The 19059-nt window shown below is 37.8% G+C and overlaps 1 protein-coding gene across 2 annotated transcripts in view; it reads left to right on the top strand.

Annotated features, from left to right (window-relative positions):
- The window catches only part of Togaram1 (TOG array regulator of axonemal microtubules 1), a 67601-nt gene that overhangs the window by 31016 nt on the left and 17526 nt on the right, over positions 1-19059 (top strand). The window contains exons 8-15 of one of the 2 annotated variants that reach the window (XM_075948888.1): positions 2369-2518; positions 3818-3913; positions 7161-7336; positions 10255-10408; positions 12364-12517; positions 14880-14985; positions 15533-15768; positions 18163-18321. In XM_075948888.1, the coding sequence (XP_075805003.1) occupies positions 2369-2518; positions 3818-3913; positions 7161-7336; positions 10255-10408; positions 12364-12517; positions 14880-14985; positions 15533-15768; positions 18163-18321 (1231 nt within the window). The remainder of the gene's footprint in view (positions 1-2368; positions 2519-3817; positions 3914-7160; positions 7337-10254; positions 10409-12363; positions 12518-14879; positions 14986-15532; positions 15769-18162; positions 18322-19059) is intronic. The other variant, XM_075948889.1, reaches the window with a different exon arrangement.

The raw sequence follows: 19059 nt of genomic DNA, 5'->3' as shown, positions 1-19059 counted from the left end.
AGATATTTTTATTTAATTGCAGTGCATTGCAATCTGACTGTCACCATTTTGAGAGCTCACTTAGTAATTCTGATACATAGTTTGTGAACATTGGGTATCACAGAAGACAAGTAAGGAAGTATGTATGTTTCTTAGGTATGATTAGCTAAGACTAGTTAGCTATTATTTGTTTGGACAAGAACAAAGTTAAATACAGAAATGGTATAAAAATGCTAAAGACAGCACACCTTTCCCACAGCTGTTTCCAGAGAATATTTCTTCATAGAGTTTTACAATTGTTACTGTAAATAGCACTGAATTTCCTAACTTATTTTCTTATACTGTTAGTGTCAAATGTTAGTTTGACAATACCACCTAAAGCCAGTATCTTCCACCCGTATCTAAATTAACTGTTAAGACTAAGAATTTTTAAGAGTATCAGTTTCTTCTGTAAGGCTGTTATAATTTAAAATGAGGTTGTAGTTTTATTTTTTGAGAGAAGGTCTCATGTAGCCAGGTGGTCTTCACTTGCTGTGTAAGGAAGTGAAGCATCTGTTTCTCCTGCTCTTATCTCACAAGAGTTAGTGTTTTATGTGCTATAAGACCACCATGCCAGTCTTATGTGGTACTGGGGATCTAAGGTAGGGCCATGTATGTGTAAAGCACTTAGAAGAGATACTTCTTTAAACTTGATGAACTTAGCCAAAATCTTTGTCTACTGTTTTCCTAGCCCAGCTTCCAGTAGCTAGCACTTTTTCAACTATTTTTTTTCATTAAAGTATTGTACTATTAATGATTCATTTATTTTTATTTTATGTGCATTGGTGTTTTGCCTGCATATATGTCTGTATGAGAGTGTTGGATCCCCTGGAACTGGAGTTAAAAACAATTGTGAGCTGCCATATGGGTGCTGGGAATTGAGCCTGAGTCCTTTGGAAGAGCACTCAGTACTCTTAACCTCTGAGCCGTCTCTCCAGCCCCAAGTATTTCATTATTTAAAAATGAAGTATATTCTTACTGCTTTCTGGTTTAAAATGTAGCTAGGTGTGAAAATGGGCAGTGATGCAAATGTATTGAATAGGAATTTTTATTTAATCAACATTATGTAACTCTAGTAATGATAAAATATTAGTTTAAGTATAGACAGTTTAAACATTCAAATGTTGACTAAATTCTTCCTTATTAAAAGGACATAATAGTGTTATATTTTATTTTTTATTAGAGATCTAATACTATTTGAGTATTTGCAATATGCTTGGCAGTGTACTAAGTTCTTTATGCTTTCTCTTTTTCTTTTTTTCTTTCCTCCTTCCTTCTTCTTCCTCTTCTTGCAGGGATGGGGATATAAACAAGGTTTCACCATGTAGACCAGGCTGACCTTGAACTTACCATATAGCCTGTGCTGACCTCGAACTCACCGCGTGCTCTTCCTGCCTCTGCCTCCCAGGCATGAGGACTTTTAAAGCACATATCACTATGTCTAGCTCTCTATTTCCTACATTTAATTCATGTGACAGTTCTGGTTAAGTTTCTACTCTTCTTCCCATTTTACATACATTAAATGTCTTCCCAGAGTCTCTCAGCAGTTAAGTGGCAGGGCAAAGCCTACAGTCTGCTGAATATGATACAGAGTTCTTTTTTTTTTTTACTATTTATTTATTTATTTATTTATTATGTATACAATATCCTGTCTGTGTGTATGACCACAGGCCAGAAGAGGGCACCAGACCCCATTACAGGTGGTTGTGAGCCACCATGTGGTTGCTGGGAATTGAACTCAGGACCTTTGGAAGAGCAGGCAATGCTCTTAACCTCTGAGCTATCTCTCCAGCCCCATGATACAGAGTTCTTAAAGAAATTAACTGTCTCATTAGCCAAACCAGGAGACACCCATCACATGGGTGCAGAAGAGAAAGGTGTGAAGAACATAGGTCCCCTTAATCCACTGTTTTAACATTGGGAATTTATTTTCTTTCTTTTGGCAAGTTAAGGATGTTATTTATTACTTTAATCAGTTAAGTTCTTGGGGTTTTTTGTTTGTTTGTTTTTTGTAGCCCTAGTTGTCCTTGAACTTTTTATGTAGTCTAGGCTCACTTCAGACTTCTGATCCTCCCATGTCTAATTCTTGGATGCTAGAATTATAAGTGTCCACCCCCACATCAACTATAACATACAATTATTTGGTTAACTCTTTCGAGCATTACATTTTTTATTTCATTGAAAGTTACATAGTTTAAAATATGGTAAAACTTTAAACATTACAGTAATTTTCAATGATGTTGCTGATCTTTTCAAAAGTGTAGTCAGCAAAATAGACTTAGAAGAGAGATATACACCTATTGTAAATATTACCTAAATTATTTAAATAAATATGTATTTTATTTTATAGGGATTACAACATCCAGTGTAAGCATAATTGGTCAACGTATGAACTATGGGTTTGGATGTGGTGATTTTGAAGATGATAGGTCACATGACATTTCACCTAGTGCTTTAAAAATACAAAATAAGGAACCCCCAAGACATAAGCATACAAAAGGTTTGTAAATTTCATGACAAATTAATTTTTAATATTCCATATATCTAAGTCAGAATCTTCTCTAAACATACCAAGAAAAATAACTAAGAATTCTTAACTTTAAGGTTTTCAACTTACCATTTTCTATTGATAGGTTTTCTCTGAAATAACTTTTTAGGATTTATGGTCTATGCTCTTGTCTAAAGGAGCCGATGCAAAGGACAAAACATTAGTTAAAACTGGGATTCCCTGGGCTTTACCCCAAGAACTTGCAGGTACATACATGCAAACAGATTTTCTGTAAGACATTTCTTCACTCAGAGTGAGAGCAGTCATGTGAATGAATGTCTGTGTGGATGTTAGCCGTGGAGTCCAGATGTAGCAGCAGGAAAGTCCTTCCCTTACTAGAACTTCTTGGTATCGAAGCTCCTTAGCTGTTGTATTTTAAAACTGCAGTAGTGAACAGAACATCAGGCGAGTGCTTTGTCCATTTCCCAAGTTGCTCTATGGTAGTTGCATTTAAAATAATTTCTTAGCTAGCACAGTAGTTCCTACTTGTAGTCTCAGCGTTTGGGAGCTTGTGACTGGAGAATTACCCTGAATCTAAGGCCAGCCTGGGGTACATTGTGAGTTCATTAAGTAAAGAGCTGCCTTTTTTTTCCTTTTGCATGTGACAGCTGTGAACCTGCTAAGACCAACATTTAAGCTGGGCATGGTGGTGCACACTGCAGTCTCCGCACTCAGGAGGCAGAGGCAGGATGCTCAGACATTTGAGGCTACCCTGGGCTACATAGTAAGACCCTGCCTCAAAAAGAATGACCAAAAGGAAAAGGAGGGGGGAACCTCTGGGCTTCATTACTCCTGATCATCTTAAATCACGGATGGGGAGGCAGTCGTGTGTTAGGATGTGACTTATTTGTGTGTGGAAGTAACCCAATTTAGCCAAGAAAATTATGCTTTGGCTTGAGATTGACCTCTTCTGTTCTGGGGCTTGAATTTTGTTCTCCACTTTCACTGCTTCTGATGATGATTGCGTGATGATTCTATGATTGTATGTTTCTCTCTTCTTCAACCTGGCCTGTGTAAGCTCCTCAAGGGAAGGAAGATTTCTGTTTCATTGTTGATCTCTGTGGTAGCTAGGGGGTATTCTAATTTTAAATATTCATCGAATTGATTGGTTTGGATTTGTTATGAAATAAATTTTCAATTTTTAAAGGCTATATAACATCCTAAAATATACCACAGTGGGTGCTTTTTAATGTGCCGCTTTGCCTTTCTTGTCTTTGTTTCTTTTTTTATTCTTTTTTCTTTTTCTTTTAGGATTTACAAGGTCATCAAATTTACAGCAGATTTCCAATTTTGACTTCACATCTACAAATACCTTATCAGAAGACTCAGTAGTAATTGTTGGAAAAGGTATTTCTAAGTTGTCTAGCTTTTAAATTTAGGCATTTACTATGCATAAGCAATACTGGTCAACATTAAGTTGAAATAACTTAAAATGAATACTTAATTTTATATTTTTGCCCATTAATGAAACCATGGGGCATTCATCTTAGTAACTTTCAGAAGTAGTTAGATACTTGTAAGGCAGCTTAGGGATATCTATAATAACTATATTATAGTTTAATGTCAAATAGGTTTTATCAGTGTAGCAATTAATGTAACTTAATGTGAAATTTCTTATTTCTAACGAAAATTCAAAGTGAGCCTTTGTTATATATTTCAGAGATGCAAGGTGACCTTGAAGAAACAAAATTATCTTTAAATATTATTTTCTTTTTCTTAAATGCCGTCTTAGTTACTTTTCTCATATCTCACAAAAAGCTACGGTAAGGGATGAAGAGTTGAATTTGGCCCCTGAGTTGAGATTATACAGGTCATTGTGGTGGGGAGTCGTGATGGCGGCAGTGTGAGCTGGCTGCTCCCAGTGTATCTGCAGTAAGGAGAACAGAAAGACGAATCTCCTACCCAACTCACTGTCTGCTCTCTAGTCAGCCCACTCACCTTGAGGGTGCATCATCCCTCTGTTAGACTTCCCTGGAGGTATTGTTTCCAAGATGATCACAATTTCAGTCAAGTAGATTTACTATCACAAGTCCACCCCTTGTCAGTTTGACATTCAAACACATCACTTTATGAGCTTTTATTTTTTTATTTTCTTATTCATTTATTTATTTTTGGTTTTTCAAGACAGGGTTTCTCTGTAGCTTTAGAGCCTGTCCTGGAAGTAGCTCTTGTAGACCAGACTGGCATCGAACTCACAGAGATCTGCCTGCCTCTGCTTCCTGAATGCTGGGATAAAAGGCATGTGCTACCACTGCCCAGCTCAAACACATCACTTTAAATCATAACATTCCACCTTTGGCCTGATAGGTTCATGATCATCTCATAATACAAAATATATTTATTCCAACTTACAAAATTCCAGTAGTCCTACCGTTAAGAAGTTCAGAATCTCTTCTGAGACTGAAGGCAGTCTGTTAGCATGAACCCCAGTAAAAAAGAATAAATTTTAAAATAAGATAAAAACCATGTTGCATACTTTAATATACAATGACACAAAGTAAACATTCCCATTTCAACAGGGAGTAATGAAGCCAAGGAAAGATGGAACCAAAGCAAGACAAAAACCCAACACAGTTGTCACCAAATCATGCAGCTACGTGTCTGACATCTGTGGCTTGTGATCACAATATCTAGGCCATTGGCTTTGAGTAGCCCTATCTTTCCAACTCTGCCACTTGCAACACATTGCCTTCTTCTTAGGCCAACTCCACTCTATGTATACATAAAAAAATATTCATTCCTCAAAAAAATAATCCTGTGGTGCTGGGATCCCTAACATTGTACAATCTTCATTACAAATTAGCCTTCGCATTCATAGCTTGTCCCGTGGTATCTATTACCGTGATAAAACTGACTTGGGAAAAGAAAGGGTTACATCATGAAGAGAAGTCAAGGCAGGAACTCAAAGAGGCAGAAACAAGCAGAGACTATGGAAGATAGCATTCCACCATGGTAGGAAGACATGACAGCAAGTGGCAGGCATGGTGGTAGAATCAGGAAGCAGAGACAGCAAACAGGAAGTAGGCAAGGCTATGAACCCTCTAAGCTGGCCCTCCTAGTGGCATACTTCTCCAGCAAGGCCTTACCTCCAAGATCTCCCCAAGTAGTATCAGTAAGTGGGGAGCAAGTGTTCAAATGCCTGAGACTGTGGGGAACCCAGTTTCATTCAGCAGCCTCTCAAGGAGCTGCCTGCATGGAACCTATTCCTGTCACATATTACTTGTATACCGAATTTTCTGGAATCTTGACACAAGTTTCCATGGCCCTTTATCTCTTACTTTTTGCCTGCTCGCAAAGTCAGTTTTATCACGGTAATAGGTACCACGGGACAAGCTATGAATGCGAAGGCTAATTTGTAATGAATATTGTAGAATGTTAGGGATCCCAGCACCAAAGATAGGTGGATTGTACTACCAAGTTCTGTTGCCAGCTTGGCTTGTAATGTTTAGGTGTTGTAGCCATCGTCACTTATGTCCTGTGTGTGCAGTCAGGAAGCAGAGTGGAGTGAACGTGGTGCTCTGAAGTTGCTCTTCTTCTGTAGCAAGATAAACAACAAGGAAGGCACCCTTTATTTATTTGTTTTCTTCTCATATATTACATCCTCACCAAAATTTTCCCTTCATCCTCAGTACTCCCTCTCCCATTTTCCCCTAATCCACACTCCTCCATTTCTCTTCAGAAAAGGGCAGGCCTCCCAGGGATAAGCCAAACATGGCATAACAAGTTAGGAATGCATCTTTTTGTTCAGTATTATGAAATAGATTTCTTTGCAAATAATTTGCTTGATAATCTCATTAAATACTCTCTTCAAATTACCTCTAGGCTATTTTGAAGATTTAGTCTGTAATTTCAATTTCTCTTGTGTCTTGGTCAGTGTTCCATTTCTGTAAAGAAACACCATGAGCAAGGCAACTCTTATAAAGGAAAGCATTTCATTGGAACTGGCTTACAGTTTCAGAGATTTAGTCTATTATCATCATGGTGAGAAGCATGGCAACATGAAGGCATGGTGCTGGAGAAAGAACTGAGAGTTCTCCATCCTGATCTGCAGGCAGGAAGAAGAGAGAGACTCTAGGCTTAGCATAGGCTTTTAAAGCCTCACATCCCTCACCCAGTGACATACTTCCTCCCACAAAGCCACACCCCCTAATTCTTTCAAATAGCAACACTCCCTTGTGACCACACATCAAAATTTATTAACCAATGGGGGCTATTCTCATTTAAACCACCACAACTTATATCCATGGACATATTTTACTTGTCCAGATTTCTATATAAATGTCCCTACGTCAGGACTTATGCTTCCCTTTCTTCCTTGTGTAAACAAATCCCAGTTTAAAGTTGTGCTCTTAAAAATCATCTTAAATCTCTAGTTCACAGCAGTCTTATGAGTCTTCCCTTGAACCTCACTTAAAAGTCCAATTTTGACCTATATCTTCATGAACAGCTGTCTTCTTACACGGGTGGGATATTTGTTTGTATACTTCATGATTATTTAACATGTTTTACCATGTGTTAAATGAAAAACCTTAAAATTTGTTACCTGGAATGCCATTACAGAGACTATAATTGCTTGTTGTTTGGTTGATTGCAGGTGTATTTGGAAATCCAAATTCAGTACCAGCAACTTGCAACCAACCAGTGATATCCTCTTTGGAACATGAGGATACATACTCAGTGAAACCAAGCATTGAACCGCCCTCAGGGATTTATGGAAGAGCAGTCCCACAAAATACCCCGTCATATCTTGATGTTGAAAATGACAAAGATGTAAGGTTCTCTACTAATCTTTAGCTATATTGTTATTTTCTTTATATGAGTTATGGGATAGCAAACATCTTTTAATTAGCAACTTTAATTTTATTTTGTGTGTGTGTGTGTGTGTGTGTGTGTGTGTGTGTGTCTGCGCGTGCGCACACGCATGCACATGCTGATGTGGAAGCCAGAACATAGTTTTGTGTGTCGGTCTGCAATTTACACCTTATTTTAAGGAGCACCTCTGTTACTGCACTTTGTAAGCCAGGCTAGCTGTTGCACAGCCTCTGGGGATTCTCCTGTTTCTTCTTCCCATCTTGCTGTAGGAGAACTGGAGTTATAGATGCATCTAGCACAATATCTGGCTTTATTTGAGTTCAGCAATCTTGAACAGCACACTCTTTTTTGTTGTTGTTTTTGTTTTTTTGTTTTTTGAGACAGGGTTTCTCTATGTAACAGCTCTGGCTGTCCTAGAACTCACTTTGTAGACCAGACTAGTCTTGAACTCATAGAAATCTATATGTCTCTGTTTCTGGAGTGCTGGGATTAAAAATGTGTGTCACCACCATTTGAACAGTAAAGTTGAATAACATACTCTTTATCCACAGAGCTGTCTCCGCACTTGATTAAAATTTTAAGTAATTGAAATTTCTGATTTTTAATCACTTAAATTATTGATATACAATATGTAAATATATAGTATATAACATAATATGTAATATGTTTTATGCGGAACCTAATGTACAATATATATATTATAGGTTATAGTATATAATGTAATATATATATTTTATGCTGAACCTGTGCTTTATGTACTATGGTTGTGAGTGTATATATTCCAACAGTGACAGACTGATACTCTTAAGCATGAATTTTGTTGGATATCTGCACTATATAATTCTTTCAGATTTCGGGAGTTCTAAAATAAGGATTGAAAACCGTGTAGTTGGTCTAGGATCAGATATGTATACTGGGAGTTCTGGCACTTTAGAAGAAAGGGCAGAAGAACCATGAGTTCATAGTAATGCAACTACATAGAGAGACCAAGGCCAAACTGGGCTATAGGAGGCCAAGACCACCCTGTCTCAAAACAAAAAGTATCATTTGCTTTATATAGACATTTAGCGTGCTTCTGTATCTCTTTCTCTTTATGCACACACACACACACACACACACACACACACACACACTCAATTTTCTAAGATAAAGATATTTTAAATGTTAAACTTTCTGAATACTTCCAGATATGTAAGCAGACTTTTCTCTCCTACCAGCCAGTTCTAAATAACCACTCAGAGACTTATTATTAATTATAAATGATCATCTGATAGCTCAGGCCTGTTACTAACTCTTACATTTTAAATTAATCCATATATCTTATCTACCCTCTGTCATGTGGAGGTCCCTTCTTTCAACACAGCACATTCATATTGCTTCTTTATGTGTCTCTCTTGACTCTTCAGACTCTGGCTTTCTTCTCAGCCATTTGTCTCTGTCCCCAAATCCTGTCCAGCTATTGGCCAATCAGCTTTTTTTTATCAATGAGAGCAACATCTTTTCACAATGTAGAGAGGATTACTCCATAGTGTTTCCCTGCTTTTTGTCTAATTAAAAAAAGAAGGTTTTAACTTTAGCATAGTAAAATTATATATAACAAAAGCAGTTATCAAGTAAAAATTACAATATCAAGTCCATTTATATTTTGCAAAATTAGAGAAAATACTCTATTATTTATCTTTGTGAGTCTAAAGTTTTATACCTATATCATAACTAAGGAAAACTATAAGTTTAATGTTTTAGTCTTTAACTCCATCAAAGATCCCAGAAGGGTAAAATGTTACTTAACGACAGGGACATCTGGCTGCCTGGACAATTACCCAAAGTTCTTCACTGGGGCTTCTAACTTTGGCCTACAGACATAGTATATTTGACAGACATCTCTGAGAAGCAGGGAATTTTGAAGGACTGAAAAAGTTTGTTAGTTGCTTTTTTTGCATCCTGCTGGTCCAGTTTGGATGGTAAACTGCAAGGGCAGTTTCTTTGCCCAAATGGCCAGCTTTTGCCATAAAGAAAACAACCCCATATGGAGTTTCTTCAATGCCCTTTATTCTCTTTTGAAGTAAATTGGTGCTCTCAGGAGTAGATGTGTCTCACTGTCATGAAAAGCCTTAGGTTATTAAACATATTAAATGTCATATTCTGTAGGAATTTGAAGTGTTTGAAGACTATCTATCTAAATATATCCGTGTATGACCCTAAAAACATACCTGATGTGACTGACTATAAGTTTGACTATTATAGATGGCTATTAATTTATATTTCTTAATTATATATTACATTTTAAATTAACTGCATAAACACAATACCCTAAACAAGAGTAGAAACATACATACAGTATAACAAAATTAACTTTAAACCAAAATCCATACCAATGTAAAATATTTTGAGATTACTGTCTTTTAGATTAGGGTACATTTGAAAATCTACCATTTTATGATTTCTTTATCATATCCCCCTTTTTTCCTTTAGAAAGAAATCTTTGAATTTAAGTCTAAATGCCATATGTAGATAGAGTTTCTCTGTGGCTCAGCAGTCTCTCCCAAATAACCATGGAGGCTTCGTATTAATTTTAAATGCTCAGCCACTAGCTCAGGCTGGTTACTAGCTAACTCTTAAATTTTTAATTAACCCGTATTTCTTATCTACTCTCTGCCACTTGACGGCACCTTCTTTCAACACTGTATGCATGTTCATCTTGCCTCTTTCTGCATCTCTCTCGACTTCTCAGACTTTGCCCTTCTTCCTAGCTTTTCCCCCCAAAATTCTGCCTTGTTATCAGCCAATCAGCTTTTTGTTAACAATCAGAGCAACACATTTTCATAGTGTGCAGAAGGGTTATTCCACAGCACAGACATTTCAACTTCTTCATGCAGACTAAAGTTTCTATTGCAAAATCTACTTATGACAAGATGAGACAAAAGAGAAAAGAAGAACAAGAGCTTTTTGATGCTAAAGATTGTGAAAGGAAAGAGCTGAATCCCTGGGAACGAATAAAACATACAGGAACTGAGAAAATGACATCTGAAAGTAAGTAATGTTACAAATGCTTGTTATTTAATGTGGGTGCATGAGGTCCAATACAGTTGTAACAGAGAACGGTGGAATAGATGGATAGTAGATGATTCTGCCTTTGATTAGCTTGAAGAACTGGAAACAGGCTTCAGTTTTTTATATATGTGAGTATCTAGATTTTTTTTATATCCAGGTTGACTTAACAGTCCCTTCTATACTCACTGGAGATACCCCTCTTTCACTTTCTATAGTTGAGGTCATTGAGATAGTGGAGTTTGTGTTAGATCTTGATCAAAAGTCTCTCTAAGGCTAATGAGATAGCTCAGAGGGTAAAGGCAAATGTTGCCAAACCTGATGACATAATGAAAGGTGAGAAGCAACTCTCACAGGTAATACTTTGCCCTCCAAAAGTGTACCATGGTGTGTGTACACAAGAATAAATGTAATTAAAAAGAGTAAGTCACTATTGACCATCTATTCTATTTGTCCTTCAGTATTTTTTTACTATATATTTTACACTTAGGCAAGAGTAGGTGCCATGAATTCTGGGGCATAGCTTTTGAGTGTTCATGTGCGTGTGTGTCTGTGTCTTCATGTTCAGGTGTGTGCACTTAGGTGTTTGTATTCATGTACTTGTGTATGGGTTTATGCAGGTCACAGGTTGACATTGAAGTCATTTTCTACCTTGTGTTTTGAGTTGAAGTCTTGACTGAACCTGGATCTTAGAGAGTCAGCTACAGTAGTTGGCCACAGCTGTGGGGATTCTTTTCTCTTTGCCTCCACAGGGCTGAGATCAGAGGCCTGTACTACTACATCCATCTTTTTCCATGGATCCTAGGGATAGAAATCAGGTCAAGTACGTTATTGAGAGTCATCTCCTGAGATGCCTTTAAGACCAATGGATAGTTCTTGGGTATAGAACAAACTAGCAAAAAAGAATAGGTTAAATTAAACTGTTTTGTGAGCTTTGGTAAACATTAAGTCGTATTTCTTAATTACTTTTGTTAAACTAAACTTCGTAGACTGTATTTTCATTCTTAAATTTATGTTGAGTTTAAAGTGCATATCAAGAAATAGAAGAGCCGGGCAGTGGTGGCGCACGCCTTTAATCCCAGCACTTTGGGAGGCAGAGGCAGGCGGATCTCTGTGAGTTCGAGACCAGCCTGGTCTACAAGAGCTAGTTCCAGGACAGGCTCCAAAACCACAGAGAAACCCTGTCTCGAAAAACCAAAAAAAAAAAAAAAAAAGAGAGAGAGAGAGAGAGAGAATCTTAAAGTAAAAATAAAAAGGTCTAGCATATGCAAGAAGTGCAGAACTCTTCTTGAAATCCTATGTGAATAGAGCTAATCAGATGGGAGGTGTTGGTATGTAAATTTGCTACCTAAAGTCATCCCCCTACAACCTGTTAAAATAGGCATTTGTGAAGTTTAGCTATCAATATTCTCAAGTAATTTCACTATTTAATCTTAGAAAAGCCAGGGAGAAGGAGCTGGAGAGATGGCTTAGTGGTTAAAAGCACTGGCTAGATGACGTGGTTCATTCCAGCATCCCACAGCAGCTCACAACTGTCTGTGACTTCAGTTCCAAAGGATCTGATGGCCATTTCTTGCCTCTCAAGCACTATGTGTGCACACCTACACACACCTGTTCACAGACATATATATATAGTTTTGGATGTACATCTTCCTTATGTTGCTCTGTGTCACTCTTAGTTATTGAAATTGTCAGTCTCACCAGGATATTCCAGTTGCAGTATTTTATATGAGAAAAGAATAATTTTATATGAAAAAATTAATATAAAAGATACAGTTTTAAATAGATGTGATTTGAAGTTATTGCAAAATTTTTGTTTTAACAAACTAAAGCTACTAATGTTATATGAGGAAATATTCATTTAACATCTATAGTTGAGTGTGTTTATATCCTTTATGTAAAGGTTCTTTGTTGCCTTATTTAATGTTTTGTTTTAGGTGAAACATCTCCCGGAGTCATTCCACAGTATAAAGAAAGAATGTCTTCTGTCACTCATAGTCCAGAGATAATGGATTCATTGGAATTACGACCGTTTTCCAAACCAGAAATAGCCCTGACAGAAGCCTTACGGCTTCTAGCTGATGAGGACTGGTAAGTCAACACTGTTCTTAATGCTATCCCTGTATCATTAAGATTATTTTAGTTCTTAGGCAGCTGACTCTTTTGAACTTATTAATGTTGCTACTTCTGCCTCAGATATATTAACAGATATGTTTTAACTTATATACCATAAAGACATATTTTAGCTTTATTATGAGTTATGCAAAACCTTTGGCATTAGACTGTATATCTCATAATTCACTTGAAATATAATGTATAATAAGCAACTTAGAAACAACTGCAGTATTGGGATCATTGAAAATACCAAATGCTATATATACTTGGCAGTGTTTGTGCTGGAGTATCTGCTGGCTGCTTTTTTTTTTTCTCATTTTCTACTCTAGTTCCTTCTACACTTCATCATCCCTTTTGCCTCTGCTAGAGTGTGCTCATCAACATCAAGCTGGGCTGTTGAACTTGGGGTATTGCTCAGTGGTAACGCATATGCTTGACATGTGCCAGGCCCTTGGTTTGTAAACCAATCCCCAGTAAACCCCCATGCCAAAAGTGTGCTATAACATATATTTCTAATTTCAAAATAAGTCTCCATAAGCTGTATGCATTTCCCCATTTCTACTTTCTCCTTAAACTGAATGTTCTAAAAAAAAAGGGGGTGACCCATTAACTTTAGTTTTTACCCTATGGTCACCTTCTTAATCTTCTTTAGTTGGCTTTCAATTAGGAATCCTTTCCCTAAAACTACACAGCCACTATTTTGCTAAGTCTACACTATTCATTTCTTGGTCTCTCCTCTTGGAAAACTTTAGTTTGCCTTAGAACAATCAGTCTCTTGATTCTTTTCCTGCTGTGATACCTTGTGATTCTTTTATTCTGTTTTCCTTTAGGAGTATTATGGAATTAAGTTCTCTGGTGTTCTCTAAGCTACTTTTTTGTTCGTTTGTTTGCTTTTTGATACAGGGTTTCACTGTGTAGCTTTGGTTCCTGTCCTTGAACTTGCTCTTGTAGACCAGGCTGGCCACGAACTCACAGAGATCCACCTGCCTGTGCCTCCCAAGTGCTGGAATTAAAGGCGTACACCACCACCACCCTGCTTAAGCTACCATTGTTTAATCAGGGGCAGTCTTTCCTTAGCCATCATTTCTTGTAAAGAGTCAGAGAGCACATATTTTTAGATAACAGATATCTCTGTTTTGAGTACTCAACTCTGCTGTTGTATGTTAGAGATGTTGAGGTGGTGCATTCCTGTAATCCAGGAAGTGGAAGCAGGAAAGTCAGGAGTTCAAAGCCAGACCCTGCTACACAATGAGTTTGAGGCAGCCTAGACTGTATAATTCCTTGTCCTTAAAAAACACAAGCAAAAGACAAAAAAAAAAAAAAAAAGAATTTAAAAATGCCTAGGGCTAGAGAGATGGATCTTTGGTTTAGAACACTTGTTTGCTATTGTAGAGACTTGGTTGTGATTTCCAATATCCATGTGGTAGAATGCAGTCAACTGTAACTACAGCTCCTGGGATCTGACACACTCGTCTGGACTCCGTAGGCATCTGCACTCACATGTGCACATATACACGCTTATATATAAAATAAGATGGGCTTGAAAGATGGCTCAGAGGTTGAACACTAGCAGCGCTTCCAGAGAACCCTTTGACCTCCACATACATAGCATGGCATATGCCCATGCTCACAGATAGTACACACAATGTACAGAGCAGCATTACCAGCTAAAGTTCTTCCATACTTCCCGTTCTCTCTACCTACAAGATGAAAACCATCAAATCTAGCTGGCCGATAGTGACGCACGCCTTTAATCCCAGCACTTGGAAGGCAGAGGCAGGCGGATCTCTTTTAATTTGAGGACAGAGAAACCTTATGTCGAATCCCCCTACCCCGCCCCCGCAAAAAAAAAAGGAAAGAAAACCATCAACTCTTGCTTTTGAGTTGTTTCCTCACTAACGAGTTAACAGCTAGCTTCTTTCTCACTATTTTTCTTAACTTTCATTTGTTATTTGTCTCTACTTTCCAGAAAGAAGATGGTACTTTTACTGAAATAATACCTTAGCTTGACTCTTATGTTGGTTTTTGCTATTAAAAGTTATTTGTGGTGGTGGAGGTGGCACACACCTCTAATCCCAGCATTCAGGAGGCAGAAACAGGCAGATCTCTGAGTTCGGGGCCAGCCTGGTCTACAGAGGAAGTTCCAGGACAGCCAGGACTACACAGAGAAACTCTGTCTAGAAAAAACAAAAGAAAAAAGTTATTTACTTGGATTTTTAAGATTACTATTAAGGACATAATTGTTTCCTCATTGCCCCCTCCCCCCCAAAAAACATTTGCGATTCTGTTCTAATTAAATCCCATTTGAAAGATGATTTTGTCATTTGTCTGTCCATAGGGAGAAGAAGATGGAGGGACTGAATTTTATCCGATGCTTAGCTGCTTTCCACTCTGACTTGTTGAACACAAAGTTGCACGAAACAAACTTTGCAGTAGTTCAAGAGGTAATGTTTTCAGATAAATTGAGTGTTGTTTAATTAGAAATTTACATACACTTATTTGAGTTTCAAACTGTTTAGACAGTTCTGTACTACATTTTTGAGTGTATTTATATTTTAAGTAGGGCTTTCTTTTTTTTTTTTTTTTTTTTTGGTTTTTCGAGACAGGGTTTCTCTGTGGCTTTGGAGCCTGTCCTGGAACTAGCTCTTGTAGACCAGGCTGGTCTCGAACTCCCAGAGATCCGCCTGCCTCTGCCTCCCGAGTGCTGGGATTAAAGGCGTGCGCCACCACCGCCCGGCTAAGTAGGGCTTTCTTAATTTGTAATATTTGAAAAGTTATTTGATGTTGATGTGGAGGATATATAATAATGCATAATCATGGCCAGGTATGGTGATGCAAGCCTTTAATCCCAACACTGGGGAGGCAAAGCTTTTACAGAGCAAGTTCACATAATCAGATATCTTACTTTAATGTCAGAACTCATTCCAGAGTGATGTTGCTACATTTCTGACAACATGTGGGGGAAGTTCACGTTTGAAAGTTGTTTTCTAGGTGAAAAATTTACGGTCTGGGGTGTCGCGTGCTGCTGTGGTGTGTCTAAGTGATCTTTTCACGTATCTGAAGAAGAGCATGGATCAAGAGCTAGATACTGCAGTAAGAGCTTTGCTGCACAAGGCTGGAGAGTCTAACACATTCATAAGAGAAGATGTGGACAAGGCATTGAGAGCTATGGTTAATAATGTCACTCCTGCACGTGCAGTCATTGCTCTTATCAATGGAGGACAAAGGTAATGTCAAAATAATCTTGAAATACCCTTAAACTAAAAATCAAATTATACTTCTGTGCACAGTAAGGATAAAAGCAAATTTTGCAAAAATAATTTTTCCATGATAAAAAAATCATATGTTAAACAGGAAAAGAGCCATAAATTTGTTTTTTTAATAATATTGCATTTGTTCAAAATCTGGAGCTAAGTAAAGTTTAACTGTTGTCAGTCATCTTTATCACTTCTTTAGGGTAAGATGGCAGGCTAGAAGCTGCCTCTGAGCCTGGTATGGAAATGCAACTCACAACATAAAGGCATTTACAACTTCAAATAGACATGCTCGAGAGAAACCTCTCATAATGAATCATAGTCAAGATGTAAAAAGTTATCATAAATCCCATTATTATGTATAGTTGATAAATGCTAATAAAAGTATTGTCCAAAATGCAAAACAGGAAAACAATATTGAAAGCTATGAGGAAGGGGCTGGCAAGAGGGCTCAGCTGGCAAAAGCCTCTTGCCACCATGCCTGATGACCTTTGTTTGATCCTCAGAACCTACATGGTGCAAGATGCAAATAATTCTCACCATCGTCCTCTGACCTCCACACTTCACACAGCATACATACCCACATGCAAACTCTTAAGAGAATGATTTTAATAATAGCAACAAAAACAAGCCTATAAGGGGAAAACACCAGCTTACCTAAAAAGACAGGCACATGAGAATAACATCAAATCCCTCACTGGTAACACTCAAAGCCCAGAAAGCGTGGAATGATATATTTTAAGCTGCAGAAGTAAATAATTGTCAACCTTGGTTGTTATATATGGCGAAGTTATCTTTTAAACCTGATGGAGAAACGTGGAGATTTCAACATAATGCAAAAACTAAGGCAATTCATGGTAACCAAACTAGCACTGAGGAAAATACTTCAAGGAATACTAAAGACACGAAAGAAAGAAAGTCTCATTCATGTGAGTACTGAAAAGAGTACATTTCATGAGACGAGTAGATGACGTGAGAAAACCCACCACGTCTGGCACAGTAAGCAGTCAAGCCCCTAATATGATTAGGGAGAAAGAGAAGAACTAACAACAGTCCAACCAAGCAGAGCCAGTTCACAAAAACCATTGCGAATTGCCAACCTTTCCATAGGAACCGTAAATAGAAATGGGCTCAAACTCACCATTTAACAAATGCAGATCACGCTGGCTGTGTTGCCGTACACCTTTAACCCCAGATGGCAGAAGCAGGCAGACGTCTGAGTTAGAAATCATCCTGGCCTGTCTAGCAAGGTACTGGTTAACTAGAGCTATATAGCAAAAACCTGCCTCAAAATAAATAATAAATAAAAATGAAAGAAGCAGACCAACTGACAAAATTAAAAACCAAATCCATACCTGTTCATAGGAAGCGCACACCTCACTAGGAAAGATACCGAGAGGCAAAACATGGATGTCAACATCTTAAGCGAATGTAAGCCAGAATCAAGCTAGTGTAGCTGTTTTGATACCAACTGCATTCAAATCAAAACTAACCAGAAGAGATAATGATTAATACAGAATAATAAATAAAGGGAACAGTTTATCAAGAAACTGTTAAGTAGCAAATGCACTTAATGTTGATACTCCTAACTTCAGAAGAGAAACACTAAAAGGAAATGAAAGGCCAGAAAGGTCTTGGTTCAGTACCAGTGTACAAGTTCATTGTCCTACTCAAGTCTTTTGATAGGTCAACCAAACTAAAATTCACCAAAGAAACTTCATTAGATGAGATGGCTCAGCAGGCCAGGGTGCCTGCTGCCAAGCCTGACTACTGGAATTCTATAGCTGGATCCCATGGTGGAAGAAGAGAACTGCTCTGAAGGTTCTGAAGGTGTCTTCTCACCTCCACATATGCACTTGGACACTCACACACGTCTCCATGTCTCTCTCACACACACTAATAATAATAACAATAACAACACAGACCAGTTGGATTTAATAGCTGTTTGCAGAATATTCCATCTCACAGGTGTGGAATATATATTCTTTGCAGAAGCCCATAGAACCTTCTCTAAAATTAATCACAATATAGGCTGTAAAACAAGTCTTAATACATAAAAAAGAATTGACAGTTTTGATGTATCTTCTTGGTAGAGATAACTAATGTGAATCAGTGTCATTTCAGCCTCTCAGGTGATTAATGAGAAGTTGTTAATTTTTTTCTTTCTTTTTATTTATTCTTTGTTTCTTTCACATCATCTCTATCCCATTCATTTCCTCGTCCCTTTGTATCAACCCTCTGCCCCTGCAACCTCCCCGCCCCATGACAAATGGTTAATTTTTTTTTTATCAAATTTGTTAAACTCTACGTCTGTTGGAAATATTTCTTGCCTCAACTTGGATTTGCATGGTCGTGTTTGCTTTGCAGCCATCTGCACATCGCAGTGAGAAGATGTGCAGCCCAGCATTTGGCAGAGGTGGTAGAATTTATAGAACCAGAGCGTATTTTGTCTGGAACAAAGGATATGGCTGAACGCTTACTGCCTGCTGCTGCTAAGTTTGCTCAAGATAGCTCACAAGAAACCAGGTGAATAATTGGTAATATTTGCTAAGTCTTTTTTGTTTGTTTTAAAAATTTACATTTCCTCATTTTGTATGTGTGGCACATGAGCATATCATGACATATATGTGCCATGGTGTGCATGTGAAGGTTGAAGGACAGTCTCTCTATCATGTGGGTTCTGGGGATTGAAATTAAGTCATCAGGCTTGGAAGCCAGTGCCTTTACTCACTGAATCATCTTGCTGGCCCCTAAATTTTAGAAATAAGGCCTTAGGCCAGGCAGTGGTGGCACACACCTTTCCCAGCACTTCAAAGGCAGAAGCAGGAAGAGGCAGGCAGATCTCTGTGAGTTCAAGGCCAGCCTGGTCTCCAGAGTGAGTTCTAGGACTGCCAGAGCTGTTCAGAGAAACACTCTCTCAAAAAACCAAAAGGAAAAACAAAACAAAACGGCCTTAGAAGGAGAAAACAAGGTCTTTAAAAATCTTGACATTTTTCTAAATGGAGAAATGAGGTCTCACATTGATACTGAGAAGAGTCTTATTTGCCAATTTATAAATGATACCGAGTAAGCACATCGTGAATTCTCCAAATATACAGATGGCACTTCATGATTCCTAGTAGTAAGTTTTTAAGTGACACAAGACTGTAATAGGCAGAGAAGTAGCAGAACTTCATTGTGTGTGCAAAAGTCAGGTAATATATTTAGGGAAAAACTACATTTTAAAGCAATTTGATAAAAATCAAGGAAAGAGGTACAAATGTA

This window comes from Microtus pennsylvanicus, chromosome 14, assembly GCF_037038515.1.
Source record: "Microtus pennsylvanicus isolate mMicPen1 chromosome 14, mMicPen1.hap1, whole genome shotgun sequence".
Classification (NCBI taxonomy): domain Eukaryota; kingdom Metazoa; phylum Chordata; class Mammalia; order Rodentia; family Cricetidae; genus Microtus; species Microtus pennsylvanicus.
Note: the sequence above shows the minus strand (reverse complement) of the source record. Positions and strands in the feature narration are given on the sequence as shown.